This window comes from Ostrinia furnacalis, unplaced genomic scaffold (assembly GCF_004193835.3).
Source record: "Ostrinia furnacalis isolate ACB-3 unplaced genomic scaffold, ASM419383v2 OfSCF1909, whole genome shotgun sequence".
Taxonomy (NCBI): Eukaryota; Metazoa; Arthropoda; class Insecta; order Lepidoptera; family Crambidae; genus Ostrinia; species Ostrinia furnacalis.
The window spans coordinates 149,128-173,181 of record NW_021132148.1 but is presented as its reverse complement, the minus strand read 5'-3'; the positions used below and the strand labels follow the sequence as shown (position 1 = coordinate 173,181).

Sequence of the window (24,054 nt, the reverse complement as noted above, 5' to 3'; positions counted from 1 at the left end):
GTTTTGGTTCTTCTTTATATTCCTCTGGTTTTGTGGGGGACTTTGGGGGTTGGGCTGGTCCTTGGATGGAGACATGATGAAATGACATAGTTATGCATTGCATTTATTACATTGTAACATCTCTTTATTCCAGTTACATGAAAGACATCAAAAAGATCCTCAAAGGTCGCCTACCTGCAGTCCAGTCGCCTATCAGACCACTGCCTCCACCAGAGCCATCAGAGAGACGGTGTCCTGTCAGAGGCTGTGACTCCAGTGGCCACCTTGGTATGTACTTAAAGGACAGTGCCAATCCATGTATGGAAGTTGGACCAAGTGCTGCCCAGAATGAAACTATAGTGCATTTTGTTCCTCAGGCCAATACTAATTTGTAAACCAGAGCGCACTGAAATCTATCCCTGGAGTTAAGAGAAAAAAAGAGTTTTGTTTGGAATTATTTACATACAAAATATCATCGATGTATACCTACTACGCATAAGATTTCGCGATTTTGGCATTAAATAACACTCGCTATGTTGAACTTAACCATACTGCATCCGTACACCTTACTTTAGTACGACTTCGACATTATTTATAAGCGATCAAGCGCTGTTGCAGTAGTTTGGTTAGTTGACCGAAATTAATTATTTCCAAAATAGAGCAAGAAGTTTTAGCTTACAATAACTTCAATAATCGATTGTATTAGTAATAGTAAAATGCACTATGGGTTGATTCTGGGCAGCACTTGGTCCAGACCCTGGCACTATCCTTTGATGCTTGTAGAGTTTGAAAGTTACATTTTATAATTCGTCTCAAATATAGCCATGATATCATTTATAATCATCATCATTATGTGTTTTCATCAACCTTTTGCATAGGCGCAGATCATGCACCGACTTTTAGTTGGCTGATAGTTGGGCCCAATTTCAATTTGTATGAAGAATCGGCAGACACCAAATCGGTGTAACAGCACGACTCAACTATAGGCCAACTAAAAGTCGGTGGTCTGCGCTTAGGCTTATGCATTTACTTGTAATGAGGAAAGTTTTATTATTACAAACTACCTAACCCTATTCTGCTGTAGCAACTTTTGTTTTCGATTAGAAGACGCGTGCGCGGCTTAAATTCTTTATAGTTCGAAGTTGACTGCGCACTGCTGGGCGCAGAAACTAAAGTCTGGTCGCGGAGCACGTAGAATTTTGTCCAATGACCCCAAGCTACCTATCCTTATCGCTCGCGCGTAATTATACTGTCGCGACTGTGCGACCGGCGGCAGCAGTGAGTGTGCGAGCGCGACAGCAATATAATTACGCGCCAGCGATAAGGACGGATCTCCTCATTTCTGATTCGATCACGCAGGGAAACTCCGAGCATAGCCCGCTCCATCGCCCTTTGGGTGACCTTGAGCCTTCTTATGAGGCCCATAGTAAGCGACCACGTCTCAGATCCGTATACCATCACTGGCAACACGCATTGGTCAAATACTTTCGACTTGAGACACTGCGGTATTTCGGACGTGAGTATAATGGCGAAGCTTCCCGAACGCTGCCCATCCGAGTTGGATTCGACGATTGACCTCTTTTTCTACGTGCTCTGGGACCAGACTATAGTTATATTAATCCTTATTCCTCTTCCACTAAGGTGGCAAATCGAACCGCCACTTCACGTGGGACGCGTGCCCTGTGTACCACAACGTGACAGGCGCGTGGTGCGTGGCGGCGAGCGAGGAGCGCGCGGCCGCTTCCAGCACCAGGCGGCGCGCGCTGCAGACGCTGCAGCAGCGGCCGCGGACCATGCCCACCATCGAGCAGCGCGCCTACCAGCTCAAGGTCAAGGTGGGTCGCTACAGCCACGCCACGTGCCACGTGACACGTGACGCGGGCGAGGAGCGCGCCGCTTCCAGCACCAGGCGGCGCGCGCTGCAGACGCTGCAGCAGCGGCCGCGGACCATGCCCACCATCGAGCAGCGCGCCTACCAGCTCAAGGTCAAGGTGGGTCGCTACAGCCACGCCACGTGCCANTGTGAAAAAAATCATGTTTATTTCTAATTAAATCCATTCTTACTCCCTTAAAATGTATGAAACTTGTGTCTGTTTTCTAGTTCTACTATTAGATAATTTTGTTGGCTATCGCATGATATAAAATATTTGCTTATTAATGTTAAGTTACCCACGCTATCACTTGTTTTTGAAGGAAGAGGTGAAAACTTAAAATTAATAACTTAAATCCTTGTAAATATGCGAGAAATGGGTCAAGCCCCAAATTTAAAGTATTTTCACCGATAAAATTGTCCATAGATTACGCCCTTAAAGTTTGATCACTACATGCCCGGACACACTGTACATAATATCTCAGGTATACATAATATCCCAGGTATATATAATACCACCACTTCGCTTCCACCTTCGGCCTGATCATCACTTACCATCAGGTGAGATACAGGCCAAGAGCTTCCTCGTTGTGGATAAAAAAAAAAAAAAAAAAAAATAATAAGGACGGGTAGCTTGGGGTCATTGGACAAAATTCTACGTGTTCTGGGACCAGACTATAGTTATATTAATCCTTATTCCTTTTCCACTAAGGTGGCAAATCTAACCGCCACTTCACGTGGGACGCGTGCCCTGTCTACCACAACGTGACAGGCGCGTGGTGCGTGGCGGCGAGCGAGGAGCGCGCGGCCGCTTCCAGCACCAGGCGGCGCGCGCTGCAGACGCTGCAGCAGCGGCCCCGGACCATGCCCACCATCGAGCAGCGCGCCTACCAGCTCAAGGTCAAGGTGGGTCGCTACAGCCACGCCACGTGACACGTGACTTCAATACCACCACGTGGCAAGTGTAACTTGGGCAAAAAACTGACGTCTCCAAGCTCCAGTGGTCATATGATAGTCAATTATTTGCTGCAATATTATTAAGTATTGTAAGTGTATTGTCGATGATACTGAATAAACATTTTTTCTTTCTTTCTAATTCCTCTTTTATATTTTATTTAGGCAGCAATGTTAGTTTGTGTTTGTTTTTGTGTTTAGTTATGTATACTTGACGTGTGTATGAACGTGAAACCCAAACTCAAAAGCCATAAAACCATGTCTAATACTGTATTCCTTACACCCAGGACATGCGTTCCAAATGGAAAGGAAGTCAAGAGCTCCGCGAGAAGTTATCCATCACGTGCGAAGAAACAACAGAAGAGAGAGAACCGATCCTGGATGGTTTCGCCCCGGACTACGATCTGAGGCTGTTCAGGGAAGCGCAGGCGTTGGCAGCCATCAAGATAGAGGAAGAGCTGGGGGATATATCGACGGATAGAGGGACCAGGTGAGTCTAAAACTGGCCATGTGCGAGTTAGCTTCGCATAAATAACTTGAAAAAATCGAACCCCCTAAGGTGGGAATCGAACCCAGGGCCTTTCGCTTGCCGGGCGACTGCTCTTCCATCTGAGCATCTCAGATTTTCTCTGAACCAANTTGATTTTGAGCTACTACTGACGCTAGGTTCATCTATCCATCCATCCATCCTTAGGCAGTTCGATTTTTTCACGTTATTTTTAATTTAGTTTGAGATGCAACTCTTAACGCAAAAAAAAATGTAATAACGAAGATGTGTGTACTTTTATTGAGTATTCCTAAAGCACACATTTGATGGATTAATGTGGATATAACCTATTCTTGACTGTATACAATGTGATGGCCATATAAATGTATAGTCTGGTCCGTGAGCACGTAGAATTTGGTCCAATGACCCCAAACTACCCATCCTTATCGCTCGCGCGTAATTATATTGCTGTCGCGACTGTGCGACGCGCGCCCGCAGTTAGTGTTTGAGCGCGACAGCAATATAATTACGCGCGAGCGATAAGGGTGGGTAGCTAGGGGTCATTGGACAAAATTTTAGGGCTTTAGTCCATTTTCGTCCCACAAACGTAGTAATAACGACATGTATCCCTTCGTTGTTCCAGATTCGTAGTGATGGGCAAATACATGATGGAAGTGTGGTACCAGTCTCCCTACCCGGGTGACGCGCCTCGCGTGCCACGGCTCTTCGTCTGCGAGTATTGCCTCAACCACCACACCTCCGCCACCGGCGCCCAGCGGCACAAGGCCAAGTGCGTGTGGCGCCACCCGCCCGGCGACGAGGTAACACAATATCACTCTTATTACCTCTACATAAGGTGCAGATTAGCGCTGACACACTACTTCACCGCCAGCAACGACCGCCCGGCGACGAAGTAACACACTTGCATGCAAATATCGCTCTTACTACCTCTACATAAGGTGCAGACTAGCGCTGACGCACCACTTCTACGTAAGCTAACATCGCCCCTATCACACCTGAATAAGACTGTCTAGCTTGCGAGCCTCAACCATCACACCTCCGCCACTCGCATGCAAATATCGCTCTTATTACATCTTCATAAGGTGCAGACGAGCGCTGACACATCACTTCACCTCCGGCACAAGGCCAAGTTCTGTTCCTCGGCGACGAGGTAAGCCAATATCGCCTCAATCACACCCGCACAAGGTCCAGTATAGCTTGCGAGCCTCAACCATCACACCTCCGCCACTCGCATGCCAATATCGCTTTTATTACCTCTACATAAGGTGCAGACGAGCGCTGACACATCACCTCACAAGGCCAAGTTGTGTACCCCGGCGAAGAGGTAAGCAAACATCGCCCCTATCACACCCGCACAAGGTCCAGTATAGCTTGCGAGCCTCAACCATCACACCTCCGCCACTCGCATGCAAATATCGCCCTTATTATATCTACATAAGGTGCAGACTAGCGCTGACGCACCAATACACTGCTAACGGCACGCAGCAGCTCTTGCAAGCTATGATACATAAATAATCTTGGACATTTTACACAGCACCATCTAGTACCAAACAAGGAAAAGCTCGAGAAGGTACCATACAAAGTATCAAACATATTTTTTACATCTTTTTACAAAAACATACACGTTTGCCCGGGAAATGAGAGTCGATCCATTTCAACATGAGGCAATATTTTTTTTTTCAAGTTAAAAAAACGAAGATGTTTTTTAACAAAATAATTTAAATATCAATTTTATAATGACACGCACCGCGTAAAGCTTGAGTGAGAGAGATAGCAATATCGATGACTGGCGCATTTCTTGGCCAACGAACCAGCATTCTGGGCACCATGTCGCGTTGTTTGGACAGCGATTTGGGACATATTTTTATTTGTAAATATTTAGTCTACGTGGGTTCATTATTTGTTTAAATTAATTAAAATAATAAATGAATTACTTTGAGAAATGTGTGCTTTACAATAATTTGAGATGATAAAACAATAAAATATAATTTGCCCACAGGTGTACAGGAAAGACGAGCTGAGCGTGTGGCAAGTCGACGGCCGCAAGCACAAACAGTACTGCCAGCAGCTCTGCCTTCTGGCCAAGTTCTTTCTCGACCATAAGACATTATACTATGACGTGGAGCCGTTCCTCTTCTACGTGATGACCAATGCTGATGACGAGGGATCGCACGTCGTTGGATACTTTAGCAAGGTTTGTGGCATCCTTGAAGCCAGTAGCTCGTTTTCTAGGCAAGTTAATTCTTAAAACTGCGAAATACTGTACTCCGACTGGGAGCTATTCCTCTTCTACGTGATGACCAATGCGGATGACGAGGGGTCGCACGTCGTTGGATACTTTAGCAAGGTCAGTGGGAATCCTGAAGCATTTCTTTTTTACACAAGATCAGCGTCAACCCTGAATTCAGTGGCGCTGCCTTCTGGCAAGTTCTTTCTCGATCACAAGATGCTGTACTATGACATGGAGCTATTCCTCTTTTATGTGATGCCAGTGACTAGTGTGGCAACCCTGAAGCAATTTCTCTTTTATGCAAGATCAGTGGCAACCCTTAAGTACTCTTAGGCTATTTCTTGACCATAAGACACTGTATTACGGGCTGGAGCCATTCCTATTCTACGTGACGACATGTCGTCGGATACTTTAGTGGCAAGTGTGGCAACCTGAAGCAATTTCTCTTTTACGCAAGATTAGTGGCAACCCTGAACAGCAGCTCTGCCTTCTGGCCAAGTTCTTTCTTGACCACAAGACATTATACTACGACGTGGAGCCGTTCCTCTTCTACGTGATGACCAATGCTGATGACGAGGGATCGCACGTCGTTGGATACTTTAGCAAGGTCAGTGGCAACCCTGAAGCATTTCTTTTTTACACAAGATCAGCGTCAACCTTGTAGTCAGTAGCTCTGCCTTCTGGCAAGTTCTTTCTCGACCACAAGATACTACAGGGTGTTAGGTTAGGTTAGGTTATGAGCCGACACTAGCCCATGTTAACATGGGCATATAAATGGTATGGTGAAGTCAGAAATTTGATAGCATTTTATTTTTTTTAATTATCATACAAAATAAATTTTTAATAAATCCGATTTGTATGAAAATTCAAATAATTAAAATGAAGATNTGGTGAAGTCAGAAATTTGATAGCATTTTATTTTTTTTAATTATCATACAAAATAAATTTTTAATAAATCCGATTTGTATGAAAATTCAAATAATTAAAATGAAGATATCAATAATTTCTGATTTCACCATACCATTTATATGCCCATGTTAACATGGGCTAGTGTCGGCTCATATACCCATTTACCTAACACCCTGTATACTTTGACGTGGAGCCATTCCTCTTTCACGTGATGACCTTCGAGGGATCGTACGTCTTAGGATACTTTAGTGACAAGGATACTTTACGGTAACTGGCAACCCTGAAGCTCCTTATTAGATCAATGCGGATGACATAAAAAAGTCAACCTTAGGTAAGTGAAATGCTGAATGGCTTAAATCCATTCCAAACCATGGATTGTCAATTTAAACTATAGTCTGGTCTCTGAGCACGTAGAATTTTGTCCAATGACCCCAAGCTACCCATCCTTATCGCTCGCGCGTAATTATGTTGCTGTTGCGCTCGCACACTAACTGCGGGCGCACAGTCGCGACCGCGACCGCGACCGGGCTTTATGTGTCAAAGCGTGTGTAACTTTTTTGTGGTAACGCCCTCCATGTTCCGTTGCTCTCACTCGTTTGACAGTTATAAATTAAGAGGTTCTGAATTGGCAAACCCTTAAAGCAATGCACCCGATGCTACGTATCGTCACAATGCAACGCTAGGTGGCGCTATATTGGCGTTCACTTGCTAAACTGCAGTTTTTCCGGTTATTCCCTAACACACATAAATCGTCACTCAAAATTGACACTATCTTTTATTTTGCCATGAAATACTGAGGCTGAGTTAGTAAAAATCCATTGTATAATGTGTTTTACGCTTGACGTTATGCTTTATTCGCGGCCAAACGCCTCTCACGTGGCGGAATCACATCCCGACCTACGCATGGCGTGGAATATTTTTATTAACAGACATTTTAAGTACCTATTTGTTTTACACAAACTAGTAGTCTGTGTTTGACCTATAGTTCCCCTGACAGTTTTTTTTAAGTCTCGTTGTTTATTACCAGATAATTAGAGATAAATGTAGATGTTGACAGTGACAATGACATTTAAGCTGGACCATAGATAATACACTTGCGGGACAGTCCATCCCAAAAAAAAAAACTTAGGTACCTGTCGGGTTTCTGAAATCTCATTACAGATTAAGCTGAGTAGAAAATTCCCAAGTACAATTTTTCCCCCAGTCAATTAAATACAGGCCTTGTCAAAAGAATAATTAATTAATGAATCAATCTTCCCATGAAAGGACATCATCCATTTTGGTCCAAAATCAAAAGTGCCGGCCAAAAAATAAAAGTGCCGGCCAAAAAATAAAAGTGCTGTATTCTGATAGAATACGTCCGCCTTACCATTTTTTACTATGGCACCAAAGCTGTAAGCACCACTGTGCATCGTAGTATTTGAGTTCTAAAAATATATGAAACGACTGACTTTGATCTCAAATACTACGACGCACAGTGATGCTACAGCTTTGGTGTCATAGTAACAAATGCTAAGGCGGACATATTCTGTCAGAATACATCACTTTTCTTTTTATTAGCCGACATTTTTGATTTTGAACAAAAAATGAATGAATCGTCGATGAATTTTAGATCTCAAATACTCGACGCACAGTGGTGCTACAGCTTTGGTGCCATAGTAACAAATGCTAAGGCGGACGTATTCTGTCAGAAGACAGCACTTTTTTTTATTGGCCGACATTTTTGATTTTGAACAAAAAATGTATGAATTTTCGATGAATTTTAGATCTCAAATACTCGACGCATAGTGGTGCTACAGCTTTGGTGCCATAGTAACAAATGCTAAGGCGGACGTATTCTGTCAGAATACAGCACTTTTTTTTTATTGGCCGAAACTTTTGATTTTGAACAAAAAATNAGAATACAGCACTTTTTTTTTATTGGCCGACATTTTTGATTTTGAACAAAAAATGTATGAATCGTCGATGAATTTTAGATCTCAAATACTCGACGCACAGTGGTGCTACAGCTTTGGTGCCATAGTAACAAATGCTAAGGCGGACGTATTCTGTCAGAAGACAGCACTTTTTTTTATTGGCCGACACTTTTGATTTTGAACAAAAAATGTATGAATCGTCGATGAATTTTAGATCTCAAATACTCGACGCATAGTGGTGCTACAGCTTTGGTGCCATAGTAACAAATGCTAAGGCGGACGTATTCTGTCAGAATACAGCACTTTTTTTTTATTGGCCGACACTTTTGATTTTGAACAAAAAATGTATGAATAGTCGATGACTTTTAGATCTCAAATACTCGACGCACAGTGGAGCTACGGCTTTGGTGCCATAGTAACAAATGCTAAGGCAGACGTATTCTGTCAGAATACAGCACTTTTTTTTGTTGGCCGGCACTTTTGATTTTGGACCAAAAATATATGAAACGTGGATGATGTCCTTTTCAAATTCAAATTCTGTCCTCTTCCTGGGTTGACTTAATATTTTTTGATTCGTCAGTTTTGTGTTGTGCAACAGTTAGTTAGTCTATCATATCAACCCATTCCATCAGTTTATTTATTTTATTTTATTTGTTTAACAATCATTGAATTCATTTACAACTCATACTTGCTACCTTAAAAATCAATCCTAAACCATTCATTAACCCCTATTACGGTAAAACCCCATGCCCAACCTTAAAATTTGCAAAAGCCGTCGCTTACTCGTTACGCTACAACTTACGGCGGTGTAACTCCCATTCAGGGGGCGCGTCAGCTGAGGGGTCAATAACCCCGCCGACACCCACCCCTTCCCACCTCACCCCCCACCTCCACGACCTACGTCTGGAGTTCAATTTTTCCAAAATATTTAATGGAATTTCTGAAGACGCTCGAAATAACAGGATTAGTCCATTAGTTGGTATTGTTTCAAAGATGGCTTCAGGCTTTTAGACTTGAGCTAAGTCTTTGCATTGCACCGATAGGATCTATTGAATTTTAATGCCAGTCTTCGTATTTAGATAGGTTTGATGGTAAATAACTCAGATGTATCAGCTACGAGTAAACCTTTTATCTGACTGCATAAAAAATACGTACAAACAAAGAATATTAATTTCTTTATTTCTTGATATTCTTGATCGATGAAGATTTTTTTTATTCTGAATGGCGGATAACCTCCACTACATTTTACGACACGTGGTTTACACTAAATTATAACCAATTTATTCCATCTTTCGCCATATATTAGCTTATTTGCTTTAGTTGTATCACAGATAATATAATACTAGGTTGAATTAATTAAAATTATTAAGTTTGTTTTACGACTTTTCTAATACTAAGGTAAAGACATGCCTCAGCGATGTATTAAGTACGGACTTAGTAAAGCCTTTAAAACTTGTACATGAACCAATTTTTATACAACATTTAGTTTCCGAGGCATTCTTTTTAAAATAATGTTGTTGATTAATCACCTACTCGTTAAAAATTAACCAGGGTTGATACAAATCTCAATTAAGTCATGGCTGGCTTGGAAATTGCGTTTCTTTATACGGCTCCCTTTTCAGGGCGTGTGCGAGACAACAAAGTCATAGTGCACACAGGTACAGTCGACGACAACATTGCATGACTTGATAAAAACCATGTCATAAAATTAATTTTATTTCTGCAAAAAACACTTGTACACGTCTCAGTATTAACATTACTACTGCTTCGGGACAAAAAATAGGCCAGTGCGGAGAAGAATTAAATACAGATAGATCAGACAAAATTAAAATATCACGTATCAGCCATATAAAATGTCACTGTTTAGTTACATTGTTATTAAAAAAAGAGTCAGTAACTGTATATCCAGTTCTACCTTTTATTTAAAAAATAAAACAAATAATCAATTAGTACACCCTTATAAGTATCCTAACCAAAATATCCTTTTAATGACTCTTAAGTGTCCTTTTAATGACCCGTATATGGGTCCTGTTTGCTCCTTGAAACATTACTCGTAGGTAGTTATATTGAGTTATTTATCTATTCCAATCATCTTTTTCAAACTCTAACCCATGGTTAATTATGTTTTTATAGTTATGAAATAAAATCCAATTTTAATTGCGACTGTACTAGGGTGATTTGTTATTGCCATTTCGATTACGCGCTCGTCTGCACCCGAGGTTTTAATACACTCCCAATCCCAAGCCCATGTAATCTGGTTTTCTCGAAAAGTTGAATTATTGAGTCCACAGTTTTACCTAAGTTTTAATACGATTTTTTTATGAAAGCAATCTCGATGTTGAATCCATCATCAGTTTTAAAATATAGTGTGTGTGTACAAAATGTGAATCTAATTATTGAGTCAATGCATTCAGAACATTATAATATTAGTATAGATATATCTTATAGTCTTTGCTTCTAATTCCGACCTATCTCGACACCAAAATAACCAATATTGGTTCATCACTTGAGTTTTGTAAAAACCTTACAAAAACAGACATCTAAACTCTATTCAATTGATTTTTGTTTTTACTAGCGTATAATTGCCCTAACATTTCAAAAAGAAATGCTGTGTATACCTGTAATTGAGGTCATATTATAGGTACGCATCATGTGTTAAACCATGTTAAAATGTATGAACTGTATTATGTAATAGCGGCCGCCCGCGACTTCGTACGCGTGGATCCCGTTTTACCCCCTTCATCTATCTTACGCGGTTTAGATTTTTTCATACAAATGTTTTTTCCCGCTAACTCCCGTTCCCGTTGAAATTTCGCAATATCCTGTTTAACTAAGCTTTAAGTTTACTAAGGGACCTGCATGCCAAATTTCAAGCGTCTAACTTAAGCGGTTTAGATTTTTCATACAAAAGGATTTTCCCAGTAATTCCTGTTCCTGTGGGAATTTCGGGAATTCCTTTCTTAGTGCACCTCTACGGTACCTAAGCTACGTCCCTTATAAATTTCAAGTGCCTACGTTTAGCCGTTTAGGCTGTGCGTGGGTATGTCAGTCAGTCAGTCATACAAAAGGAATTTCCCGCTAATTCCAGTTCCCGTGGGAATTTTGCAATATCCGGTTGTAACTAAGCTTTAAGTTTACTAAGGTACCTGCTTGCCAAATTTCAAGCGTCTAATTTAAGCGGTTTAGATTTTTCATACAAAAAGATTTTCCCGCTAATGCCCGTTCCCGTGGGAATTCCTAAGTATCCTAGAAGAATAATTGTACCAAGTTTCGTTAAAATCCGTCGAGTAGTTTTTGTTTCTATAAGGAACATACAGACAGACAGACAGATTTTACTGATTTCACTTTTGGCATCAGTATCGATCACTAATCACCCCCTGATAGTTATTTTGAAAATATATTTCATGTACAGAATTGACCTCTCTACAGATTTATTATAAGTATAGTGACTTGGTTGGTGTACCAAATAAATAAATAAATAAATGTACTTTCGCATTCATAACATCATCATCTACCTACCTTGATGAAGTTTTACTTGGCTAATCTAATAAACCTAACCAAGCATACTATTTACACTTGCGACGAAACGTGGTTAGTTAACACTGCAATTGAATCTGTGAACTTGTGTGGATATAAATTATTCCAACGTTCAGCTTATTGTGGAGTTGGCCGTGCCAAAATGGCTTGCGGTGTATCACTTACCTTTGTCTGCAGGTTGGCTAAAATGAGCCTTATATTTAGTACAGCTTGGTAATTATTATGCGACTGTTGGGTAGTTATTATTTATTTTTTACCGGAAGTGGCATCAGAGTTTGTTACAGCTGTTCTTCTTAGCACTCCCCAAATTGTTAGTCTCATTGATTATACACTAGCTTTCCGTCCGCGGCTTCGCCCGTTTGGAATTTTATCTGTCACAGAAAACCATTATCGCGCGCGTGCCTGTTTCAAAAACCGGCCTTTGTCCTTTCCTGGTATTCAAACTATCTCTATGCCAAATTTCATCAAAATCGGTTCAGTGGTATAGGCGTGAAAGCAAGACAGAAAGACAGAGTTACTTTCGCATTTATAATATTTGTAAGGATAGATCCGCTAATCGAAACAATCAATATTTTTCCTTTATTTCAAGCTTTTATTTTTCATCTAAGAGTGAAAAAGTTGCTACAGCAAAAATATTGTTGGAACGTGAGCTAATTTAGTTTTTTCATCAATATAAATTCTCCCAAAAACCTCTACTGTCAATAAATGTGAACTAGTAAGCCGTCGGCGGTCTAAAATAAGCTATATTTCTTCATTAAGTATACGCTATGAAAGCAGAATAATCAAAATTGACCTTCATTTAATCATATAATTTATGAGACAATATCAAACTTTTAAATAAACCAAATATCTAGTCTCACATTGCTGAAAATTTGCCATATAGCATATTTTTGAAGCGTTCGAATACAAATTCGTATATAATCCACAAATTCGTATTAGAATTCCTACATTTTCCTCATCTTCATACAGCTAAGGGTGGATTCCACCAAACAAGAGTAAATATTAATCTCAGAATAAATCATCGGTTTTGACATAATTTCCTATACTGAAACTGTCATGCCAGTTAAACCAGGAGTTATTCTCGGATAAAAGTGTTATCGAATCGGGCCTAACGCCTGTATTCACAAACGATGCTTGCTTAAGTGAAGCAGCAAATCGAACGCACAGCGTTGAATAGAGCTCTGTGATTGGTTCGTATGTTACCTTGTGTGCTCACGCGCACTGTGAGACCTCATAGTAATGTTTGTGAATACGGGCGTAAAGTAGGGCAGGAAAGTTCTTGAGTGGCGACCACGAGCCGGAAGACGTAGCGTGGGCAGGCCTCCCACTAGGTGGACCGACGATCTGGTGAACGTCGCGGGAGGTAACTGTATGCAAGCGGCGCAGGACCGGTCTTTGTGGAAATCCTTGGGGGAGGCCTTTGTCCAGCAGTGGACGTCTTTCGGCTGAAACGAACGAACGAACGGGCGTAAATGTCAGATCATAGCTGCTTACTACGGCGTAACGAGCGCACCATAGCACGTAGCTCGTAGCAACGTCATGGCTACGTGTAAGCCGTAGTAGACTCGATGGCCTTTGGTTCGATACTTTGCAAAAGGCATTCATTAACACAGTTTCTATCCTCACTATTTTTTTATCATTTAGGGATCCGTACACGTTTTTTAATAGGGGTTTTATATTCGTGCAATCACGTGGTAGTTCTCTGATGAGCTATGAACGATGGCTAAACTTAGAATAGGTACTTACTAAGACGTAATTTATGTAAATATTAAACATTATTTGATGAAGTTAATTGATTACATGCTTGATTTACTATACTATACTATACTTTACTAATATTATCATAATCATCTGTACAGACAATAAAATAACACCTGTAAATAAAACTTACTTCTGCATTAGGTATACTAAAAGTGGTTTTTCCAAAACTTAATAGAACCTCCATAGAACTCTACACCATATCTCGCTACGGCGTAACGACCGCCGTAGTACGTAGCGCGTAGCCTCTACTACGGCGTAGACTCGAGGGCCTTCGCTTTGAACGAACCTACTTCCGCTGCGGCGCGCTTTTAAAGCTTTGCCATTAAGCTCGACGAATTGATAAAGCACATTCAGTGTGGGAAATGGAACTTTAGTTTAATGAATTTGCTTTTAGGAAGCTTTCAATTCATGATGTTTTATTCCAGCAACAAAATCACTACATAGTATAAAACAAAGACGCTTTCCGCTGTCTGTCCCTAAGTAATTAATTTAAAATTCATTATATTTATTATTAACTTATTTTCGTTATTAATAAACATTAAATAATTATTTCTCTATTTATAATTTATGTGTTATGTATATTGTTAACTCGATTTGTATATTGTGTGCACTTGTTATTGGAGCTGCAACAAGTTACACTGTATAACCTACTTTAAACGCTTTGTATGTTATGGTTGTATCCCTGTTTTATGCACCAAATAAAATAAATAAATAAATAAATAAAAGTATGCTTTGATCTTTAAAACTACGCAATGGGTATTGATGCGGTTTTTTTAATAGATATCTTAGAGTGATTCAAGAGGAAGGTTTATATGTATACTTAGCACCCGTGATAAGCCGGGGCGGGTCACTAGTTACTGTATAAAATGTTATACATACAGTTGTAGGGTTTGCTCATTCGAACTATAAGGATACCGTCCATTCGATATGAAGCTTTGTCTAAAGAACTGCTTCGTGAATTTGACTTATCGTATAATTAAATTCTTGACTGTCCATCCAAATCTTTAGACTAAAAGCGTTTCGACAGCTCATCACAAAGTTGGTTGATTACCTTCGCTTCGATCTCTCTATCAGTAGCGTCTAGACCAGTCTTTCCCAAAGTGGGCGATAACGCCCCCTTGTGGGCGCTGCAGGCTTAAAGGAGGGCGGTAAGAGACCCCGGAAAAAAATTGGGGCATTGTATAGAGGCTTGGTAGGCCATTTGTAATTTCATCTACTTAGGAGGTCTCTTAGACACTGACTGAGCATTTGACTCTTGAAAATTTAATGGGGGCGCTAAAAAGAATTTATTCTCAAAGTGGACTTACTTGACTTATGGTCCTATGTCCCCTAGATGGGGCAGAGGGCGTCCACAACAGTCCTCCATCTCGTTCAGTCTTGAGCTTCTCGCTTGATCTCGCTCCAGGTCTTGCCGATCTTCTTCGCCTCGTCCGCTACAGTGCCCGCCAAGTTTGCCTGGGTCGACCACGTTTGCGTTTTCCTTGGGGATTCCAATCCAGAGCCTGCTTAGGGATGTGATCGGGGTCCCTTCGGAGAGTGTGGCCAATCCAGTTCCAATTCAATTCTCAAAGTGGGCAGTAGACAAAATAAGTTTGGGAACCGCTGGTCTAGACTATGTTTTAAGGGATGCCGATAAGGCTTCAATCCCGCGGATGCATTAAATATCTTCTCGTCTAAGCATCGCGGGCGCATCGATCCGATCGCAGACGGTAGTCGAAAATAGCATAGGTTCTGCTGTTCGGTAATCGATGGCTTTGTACTAATTTGGGCAGAGACAATTTGTAACTATGGTACTATTAATTATAGCACTGTCTGACGACTTGTTTGTTATCTTCCAACGCTTAAAATTCTGAACCAATTGTGATTTTCAGCATAAAGATTTGAACCTCGGAAAGATGAACATGTATCATTCCTTATGTCGCAAAACAAAGTTAAGTTATAATAAGGCTAAAGGGATTCCTCGTTTTGAGTAAAAAAAAAAAGAATCCATCATCTATGTTTTTGGTAAAAAAAAGTTCTATATGACGTATCTAAACAAATTATAGACAGGATTACATAACCCAAAAACTAACAGTACCTACCTGTCTAACAATTTTACATCTTTCCATCGTTCTAAGGCCCAGAACAGACGATGAAACGCAACTGCAACGAAACTGCAACTTTGTGATGATTCTGATGAATGAAACTGAAACTGAAAGTTTCAAACTGGTCGCGTCATGTGTGGTCTCTCAACGGACGCTATGGCAGAAACTTAGATGCAACTCAAAAGTAACTAGCAGTTGCAGTTTCGTTGCAGTTGCGTTTCACCGTCTGTTCTGGGCCTTAAATAACAGTTTTCAGCCAAAATCGCACCTACAGTTTTGCTATACGTATTAATGCTTTTATGGAACTAAATCCCTTTCATCTGCCGCCCGCCCACGGTTCCTCGCCCGCCCTCGCGTCCGCGTGTCTGCTGCGTCTGCCGGCGAGACGTCTGTCCGGGGTCACCGACCGCTGCTTCCGGACGCGTCCGGAACCGGGTGTTGTGTCGCGAAAACATCGCGAACTTAACACTTGCAGCAAATAGTATTCTGAGAGTAGAACTGTTTATTTACACACGTCCAAATCAAATTGAATCATGACCAGACTTTCTTTTGAAACCAGTAGCCCTACATTAGAAGGTATTGCTTTGGAAGTTGATGATCTTTTACACAAAATCATTGAATGGATTTGTATTCATCCTAATAGCAATAAAGTTATTTGGCGTCCGCCACGACCGCGACTTAAAACAACTCAAAACTTTAATAGGTACCTACTTATGTTGTTAATAGGGAATAGTTAAAAAGGCTAAAGGGGAATATGTATTGGTTCAAAAGATAAAGATATTTATTTGCAAGAATAGGTAAGTACAGGTTATTGTTGATGTTACATGTATTAAGGACTCTATTCTGTTAAAATATTTTAACATGCAAATTTACGGGTAAGGAATTCCCGAACACTGTAGAAACAAACAGTAGTCAGCCATTCCCGAAGCTTTTTCACCATCAATTTTGTAGGGCCATTTTTATATACATCAGGAATTTTGTTATACACCTCAACACACATGCAGTAACAATTTTTCTTAATAAGTGAAGTTCTTGGGCAAAAGGAAAGAGCTAGCCTATCTGAAGACCTTGTGTTTCTGGGGTACACTTCAGCCGCGGTTTGGAACAGTTCTGGATGTTGTCTTACAAACTTAAAGATTTCTAATATATACATTCCAGGTACAGTAAGTATGCCCAGTTTGATGAATAATGGCTTACACGGTTCATATGGCCCTTTACAGCATAAAGCTCGCACACATTTTTTCTGAGCTATATATATTTAGTTCATAATGAATGCTATCAATAGTATCGAAGGCAGAGAGGGACAAAACCCTTTGTAAGGTACCTAGGTTACCATACCCATACAACTATACCTCTCTCTATGCCCTCAAATATGATTTAGTATATATTTTATTTTATTTTCTTTTTTATTTGTAAAACAATACAGTGTTAAAACTATGTAGACTAACATTTTAGAAAACTTATAACCATTAATATATGACGCACATAAGAAACATTTAATTAGTTTACACACAATTTTGGTGTATAAATCCATTCATTTGTTTTGTAAATTTCAAACATAAGTTATAGATAACCAAGTTGTATTTACAAAATAGCTTCACAGATACATTTCAACCTGTCCAGTCCAGCTTATTAATTTGCCCACTCTAAAGTGCAAAGGGCTTTGTTTATTTGCCACCGCTGTTTGCCAAAGGTCACTCGTTTATTACTCGCATTCGGGAACTTCCCCCTGCAGTTCAATGACCTGATGCTCGGTCTGTCTGCAGCCAGCGTTCGTCTGGGTTTCAGGATTGATAGGGTTGGCCATGGTAAGGGTAAAGTTGGCCTATTGGTGGTATGGAATTAAAACATGATTGAATTACAAGAATTTCTAACGAAGATTAAACTATACTCTAAGGACTCCTTAGACTTGGACCTACTTCTTAATCTTTTAATTTATACTAATATTATAAATGCGAAAGTTTGGATGTCATGATGTCTGGATGTTTGTTACTCTTTCACGAAAAAACTACTCACCTAACGGATTTTGTTGAAACTTTACAGTATTACTATTTATAACCCAGATTAACATATAGGCTATAATTTATGACGATCTGTAACATACTAAATTTCACGCGAGTGAAGCCGCGGGCAAAAGCTAGTCTTTTATAATGCATTCTACCAAGCATTTGAATTCTCTACATCTTCTTTGTTCTAAAACCTTCAAGTCACTGGGATAGAGATAATCTTCTAGGCAAGCTTGCTTCCCCGGATTGATTGTTATGAATAGCAAGCCCACTATCAAAATCTACTGATTACTAAATAAACCGTTTGTAAAGGAGGTTCGATATTTGTACCTATAGGTGATAGCCCTGAGCATCTAAGTTGTAAAGTTTCGTTAAAATGGGTATTAGTTATGGGGGGAGTCTGGGAGACATTAATCTTGCGATTGTTTAAGAGGAGCTAAGACCAGCAGACTGCGCCGTCTTACTTGCATTGTGTTTATACCTAACACCTTTCGCTTTGACTGTCTGAACTGCACTTAAATTATATTGATGTTCGTAAAGACTTCAAAAAAAGTGAAATTGGAAGTTTATTTAATCAAAACAAATGAAATAGTTTACTCAGTACTTTTACAGTCCTTTCCAGGGCACTCATACACGTCCCAAATATTGCTTGCCCTACCTTATTGCAATTTGTTACCAAACCTAGTCTACGAAATATAAATAAATATCTTTTATTTTGAATGTAACTTCAGTTTCTTTTTACATTTCTTAATAAATATTACTTGATTTGTCTCTATTTTATTTTCAAGATTCTAACTTAAGTTTCAAGCTAATTAAACAAGTGGTATTATTTTATATTTCATGTTTTTCTTTACATTCCGAGAATTAATTAGTCTGTTATTTTCGCGAGCCCTTTTCCAAGGTTAAAACTATCTGCTAAAAATCGATACAAACCTGGTTTGACTGTTAAAGTTAGCTTACCAAATATACGAACAGGCAGAATTTACACTAATATTAGTTTTGCTAAAACTAAGATAATATTAGTTTTTCGAAAANTATTACCTTTACATAAGGTGCAGACTAGCGCTGACACACCACTCCACCGCCGGCACAAGGCCTAGTTGTGGCGCATCCCGCCCGGCGACGAGGTTAGCACACACTTGCATGCAAACATCGCTCTTATTACGTCCACATAAGGTGCAGACTAGCGCTGACGCACCACTTCTACGTAAGCCAACATCGCTCCTATCACAACCAAAAATAAGGCTCAGTCTAGCTTGCGAGCCTCAACCATCACACCTCCGCCACTCGCATGCAAATCTCACTCTTATTACCTCTACATAAGGTGCAGACTAGCGCTGACGCACCACTTCTACGTAAGCCAACATCGCCCCTATCACACCCGCACAAGGTCCAGTATAGCTTGCGAGCCTCAACCACCACACCTCCGCCACTCGCATGCAAACATCGCTCTTATTACGTCCACATAAGGTGCAGACTAGCGCTGACGCACCACTACACTGCTACCAGCGTGCATTAGCTCTTGCAAGCTATGATACATAAATAATCTTGGACATTTTACACAGCACCATCTAGTACCAAACAAGGAAAAGCTTGAGAAGGTACCATACAAAGTATCAAATATATTTTTTACATCTTTTTACAAAAACATACACGTTTGCCCGAGAAATGAGTCGTTCCATTTCAACATCAGGCAATCGATTTGTGCAAGTTAGAAAAAGGAATAAAATGCTTTTACACAAAAAATCAAAAATCTTTGCGGAAGTCCTTGGGGGAGGCCTTTGTCCAGCAATGGACGTCTTTCGGCTGAAACGAACGGACACAAAAAATAATTTAAATATCAATTTATGACACGCACCGCGTAAAGCTTGAGTGAAAGAGATAGCAATATCGATGGAGAGATTTGAAAAATGTGTGCTTTACAATAGTTTGAGATGATAAAACAATAAAATATAAGTTTCCCACAGGTGTACAGGAAAGACGAGCTGAGCGTGTGGCAAGTCGACGGCCGCAAGCACAAACAGTACTGCCAGCAGCTCTGCCTTCTGGCCAAGTTCTTTCTCGACCATAAGACTTTATACTATGACGTGGAGCCGTTCCTGTTCTACGTGATGACCAATGCGGATGACGAGGGATCGCACGTCGTTGGATACTTTAGCAAGGTCAGTGACTAGTGTGGCAACCCTGAAGCAATTTCTCTTTTACACAAGATCAGTGTCAACCCTGAAGTCAGTGGCGCTGCCTTCTGGCGAAGTTCTTTCTCGACCACGAGATGCTCTACTATGACGTGGAGCCTTCCTTCCTTCCTTTCAGCCAAATGACGTCCACTGCTGGACAAAGGCCTCCTCCAAGGTTTTCCACAATGCACGGTCCTGCGCTGCCCGCATCCAGGCTCTTCCCGCGACCTTTACCAGATCGTCGGTCCACCTAGTAGGAGGCCTGCCCACGCTGCGTCTTCCAGCCCGTGGTCGCCACTCGAGAACTTTCCTGCCCCAACGGCCATCGTCTCTTCGAGCTATGTGCCCCGCCCACTGCCACTTGGTTTTAGCAATTCTGCGAACTATGTCGGTCACTTTGGTTCTCCTGCGGATCTCCTCATGGACGTGGACATTAGCCATTCCTCTTTTATGACTAGTGTGGCAACCCTGATGAAATTTCTCTTTTATTCAAGATCAGTGGCAACCCTTAAGTACTCTTAGGCTATTTCTTGACCACAAGACGCTGTATTACGACGTGGAGCCATTCCTATTCTACGTGACGACATGTCGTCGGATACTTTAGTGGCAAGTGTGGCAACCTGAAGCAATTTCTCTTTTACGCAATATTAGTGGCAACCCTGAACAGTAGCTCTGCCTTCTGGCCAAGTTCTTTCTCGACCACAAAACATTATACTATGACGTGGAACCTTTCCTCTTCTACGTGATGACCAATGCTGATGACGAGGGATCGCACGTCGTTGGATACTTTAGCAAGGTCAGTGGCAACCCTGAAGTATTTCTCTTTTACACAAGATCAGTGTCAACCCTGAAGTCAGTGGCGCTGCCTTCTGGCGAAGTTCTTTCTCGACCACGAGATGCTCTACTATGACGTGGAGCCGTTCCTCTTCTACGTCATGACCAATGCGGATGACGAGGGGTCGCACGTCGTTGGATACTTTAGCAAGGTCAGTGGGAATCCTGAAGCATTTCTTTTTTACACAAGATCAGCGTCAACCCTGTAGTCAGTAGCTCTGCCTTCTGGCGAAGTTCTTTCTCGCCCACAAGATGCTGTACTATGACGTGGAGCCATTCCTTTTTATGTGATGCCAGTAACTAGTGTGGCAACCCTGAAGCAATTTCTCTTTTATTCAAGATCAGTGGCAACCCTTAAGTTCTCCTAGGCTATTTCTTGACCATAAGACGCTGTATTACGACGTGGAGCCATTCCTATTCTACGTGACGATATGTCGTCAGATACTTTAGCAAAGTTAGTGGCAGGCAAGGGCAACCCTGAAACCAGCAGCTCTACCTTCTATTTTTTATATAATTGGCCAGAAGACCAAGTTCTTTCTTGACCACAAGACGCTATGCTATGACGTGGAGCCTTCCCTCTTCTACGTGATGACCAACGCAGATGACGAGGGATCAAACATCGTCGTCATCAGCAAGGTAGTAAGGCAACCATGAGTCTTCTCATTTGTCCAGATTTATGATGAACTCAAGACGCTGTACTGACACGAAACCGTTTCCCTTCTACATAATGAAATCAACACTGACGACATACATAGAAAATTCAACGGTCTAGGTAAGCGTAATGATGAATTAATTTTAGTAAATATACATTTTAAAACAATGTTCAACGCGTGTGTAACTTTTGTGTGGTAACACCCCCCATGTTCTGTCGCTCTCACTCTTATGTATGACAGTTATAAATTCAGAGGTTCTAAATTGGCAAACCCATAAAGCAACGCACCAGATGCTACGTATCGTCACAACGCAACGCTAGGTGGCGCTACATTGGATTTCACTAGGTAAACTGCAGTTTTTCCGGTTATTCCCTAACACACATAAATCGTCACTCAAAATTGACACTTTATCTTTTAATTTGCCGTGATATACTGACGCCTCTCACGTGGCTGACTCACATGTCGACCGTCGCAGGGCGTGGAATATTTTTATTAACCGACATTTTAAGTAGGTACCTAATTGTTTTACAAACTAGTAGTCTGTGTTTGACCTGTAGTTTGCCGGACAGTTGGTGACAATGACATTAATGCTGGACCATAGATTATGAGACTACTTAGGTACCAGTCGTGTTTCTGAAATCTCATTACAGATTAAGCTAAGTAAAAAACTCCATGTACAATGTTTTCCCCCAGTCAATTAAATACAGGCCTTGTCAAAAGAATAATTAATTAATGAATCAATCTTCCCATGAAATTTTCAAATTCAAATTCTGTCCTCTTCCTGGGTTGACTTAATATTTTTTGATTCGTCAGTTTTGTTGTGCAACAATTAGTTAGTCTATCATATCAACCCATTCCATCATCATTGAATGCATTTACAACTCACACTTGCTACCTTAAAAATCAATCCTAAACCATTCATTAACCCCTATTACGGTAAAACCCCATGCCCAACCTTAAAATTTGCAAAAGCCGTCGCTTACTCGTTACGCTACAACTTACGGCGGTGTACTCCCATTCAGGGGGCGCGTCAGCTGAGGGGTCAATAACCCCGCCGACACCCAACCCCTTCCCCCCTCACCCCCCACCTCCACGACCTACGTCTGGAGTTCAATTTTTCCAAAATATTTAATGGAATTTCTGAAGACGCTCGAAATAACAGGATTAGTCCATTAGTTGGTATTGTTTCAGAGATGGCTTCAGGCTTTTAGACTTGAGCTAAGTCTTTGCATTGCACCGATAGGATCTATTGAATTTTAATGCCAGTCTTCGTATTTAGATAGGTTTGATGGTAAATAACTCAGATGTATCTACTACGCCTTTTATCTTCTATCTGCATAAAAGAATACGTACAAAAAATAATGTTAATTTGTTTATTTCTTGATCGATGAAGATTTTTTTTTATTCTGAATGGCTTTCTTCTAAAGTTCTTTAGTCCATTGAGCTTTGATTAATGACTTCCACTACATTTTACGACACGTGGTTAACACTAATATAACCAATTTATTCCATCTTTCGCCATATATTAGCTTATTTGCTTTAGTTGAATTAATTAAAACTATTACGTTTGTTTTAAGACTTATCTAATACCATGGTAAAGACACGCCTCGGCGATCTAGTAGGTACGGAGTTAGCAAACCTTTAAAAGGTACATGAACCAATTTTAAACAATATAAACTAAACTTAGTTTAGGAAGCATTATTTTTAAATTAATGTTGTTGATTAATTTGTCGGCCGTTTGGTGTAGTGGTTCGAAACAAACTACTATTCCGGAGGTAGCGGGTTCGATTCCCGCACAGTACAAACATTTGTGTGCAAAAACATATTTGTTTGTATTGGACTGGATGTTTTCTATGTATAATAAGTATGTATTTACAAAAAAAAGTATTTAAGTATGTTTATATCCGTTGTCTAGTACCCATAGTACAAGCTTTGCTTAGTTTGGGACTACAAGCGCAGTGTAAAATGTCTAAGGATATTTATTATTATTATTATAATTACCTACTCGTTAAAAATTAACCAGGGTTGATACAAATCTCAATTAAGTCATGGCTGGCTTGGAAATTGCGTTTCTTTATACGGCTCCCTTTTCAGGGCGTGTGCGAGACAACAAAGTCATAGTGCACACAGGTACAGTTAACGACAACAGTGCATGGCTTGATAAAAGCCGTGTCATAAAATTATTTTTAATTCTGCAAAAAGCACTTGTACACGTCTCAGTATTAACATTACTACTGCTTCAGGACAAAAAATAGGCCAGTGCGGAGAAGAATTAAATACTAGATCAGACAAAAGCAAAATATCACGTATCTGCCATATAAAATGTCACTGTTTAGTTACATTGTTATTAAAAAAAGAGTCAGTAACTGTATATCCAGTTCTACCTTTTATTTAAAAAATAAAACAAATAATCAATTAGTACACCCTTATATGTATCCTAACCAAAATATCCTTTTAATGACTCTTAAAGTGTCCTTTTAATGACCCATATACCTGTGTGCTCCTTGAAACATTACTCGTAGTTATATTGAGTTATTTATCTATTCAAATCATCTTTTTCAAACTCTAACCCATGGTTAATTATGTTTTTATAGTTATTAAATAAAATCCAATTTTAATTGCGACTGTACTAGGGT

The 24,054-nt window shown here is 40.4% G+C and overlaps 1 protein-coding gene across 1 annotated transcript in view; it reads left to right on the top strand.

Moving 5' to 3' along the window:
• The window catches only part of chm (lysine acetyltransferase chameau), a 51,164-nt gene that overhangs the window by 3,139 nt on the left and 23,971 nt on the right, over positions 1-24,054 (top strand). The window contains exons 4-11 of the mRNA XM_028306209.1: positions 134-267; positions 1,621-1,970; positions 3,091-3,293; positions 3,934-4,111; positions 5,311-5,505; positions 5,999-6,148; positions 18,855-18,881; positions 19,722-19,916. Of these exons, the coding sequence (XP_028162010.1) occupies positions 134-267; positions 1,621-1,970; positions 3,091-3,293; positions 3,934-4,111; positions 5,311-5,505; positions 5,999-6,148; positions 18,855-18,881; positions 19,722-19,916 (1,432 nt within the window). The remainder of the gene's footprint in view (positions 1-133; positions 268-1,620; positions 1,971-3,090; positions 3,294-3,933; positions 4,112-5,310; positions 5,506-5,998; positions 6,149-18,854; positions 18,882-19,721; positions 19,917-24,054) is intronic.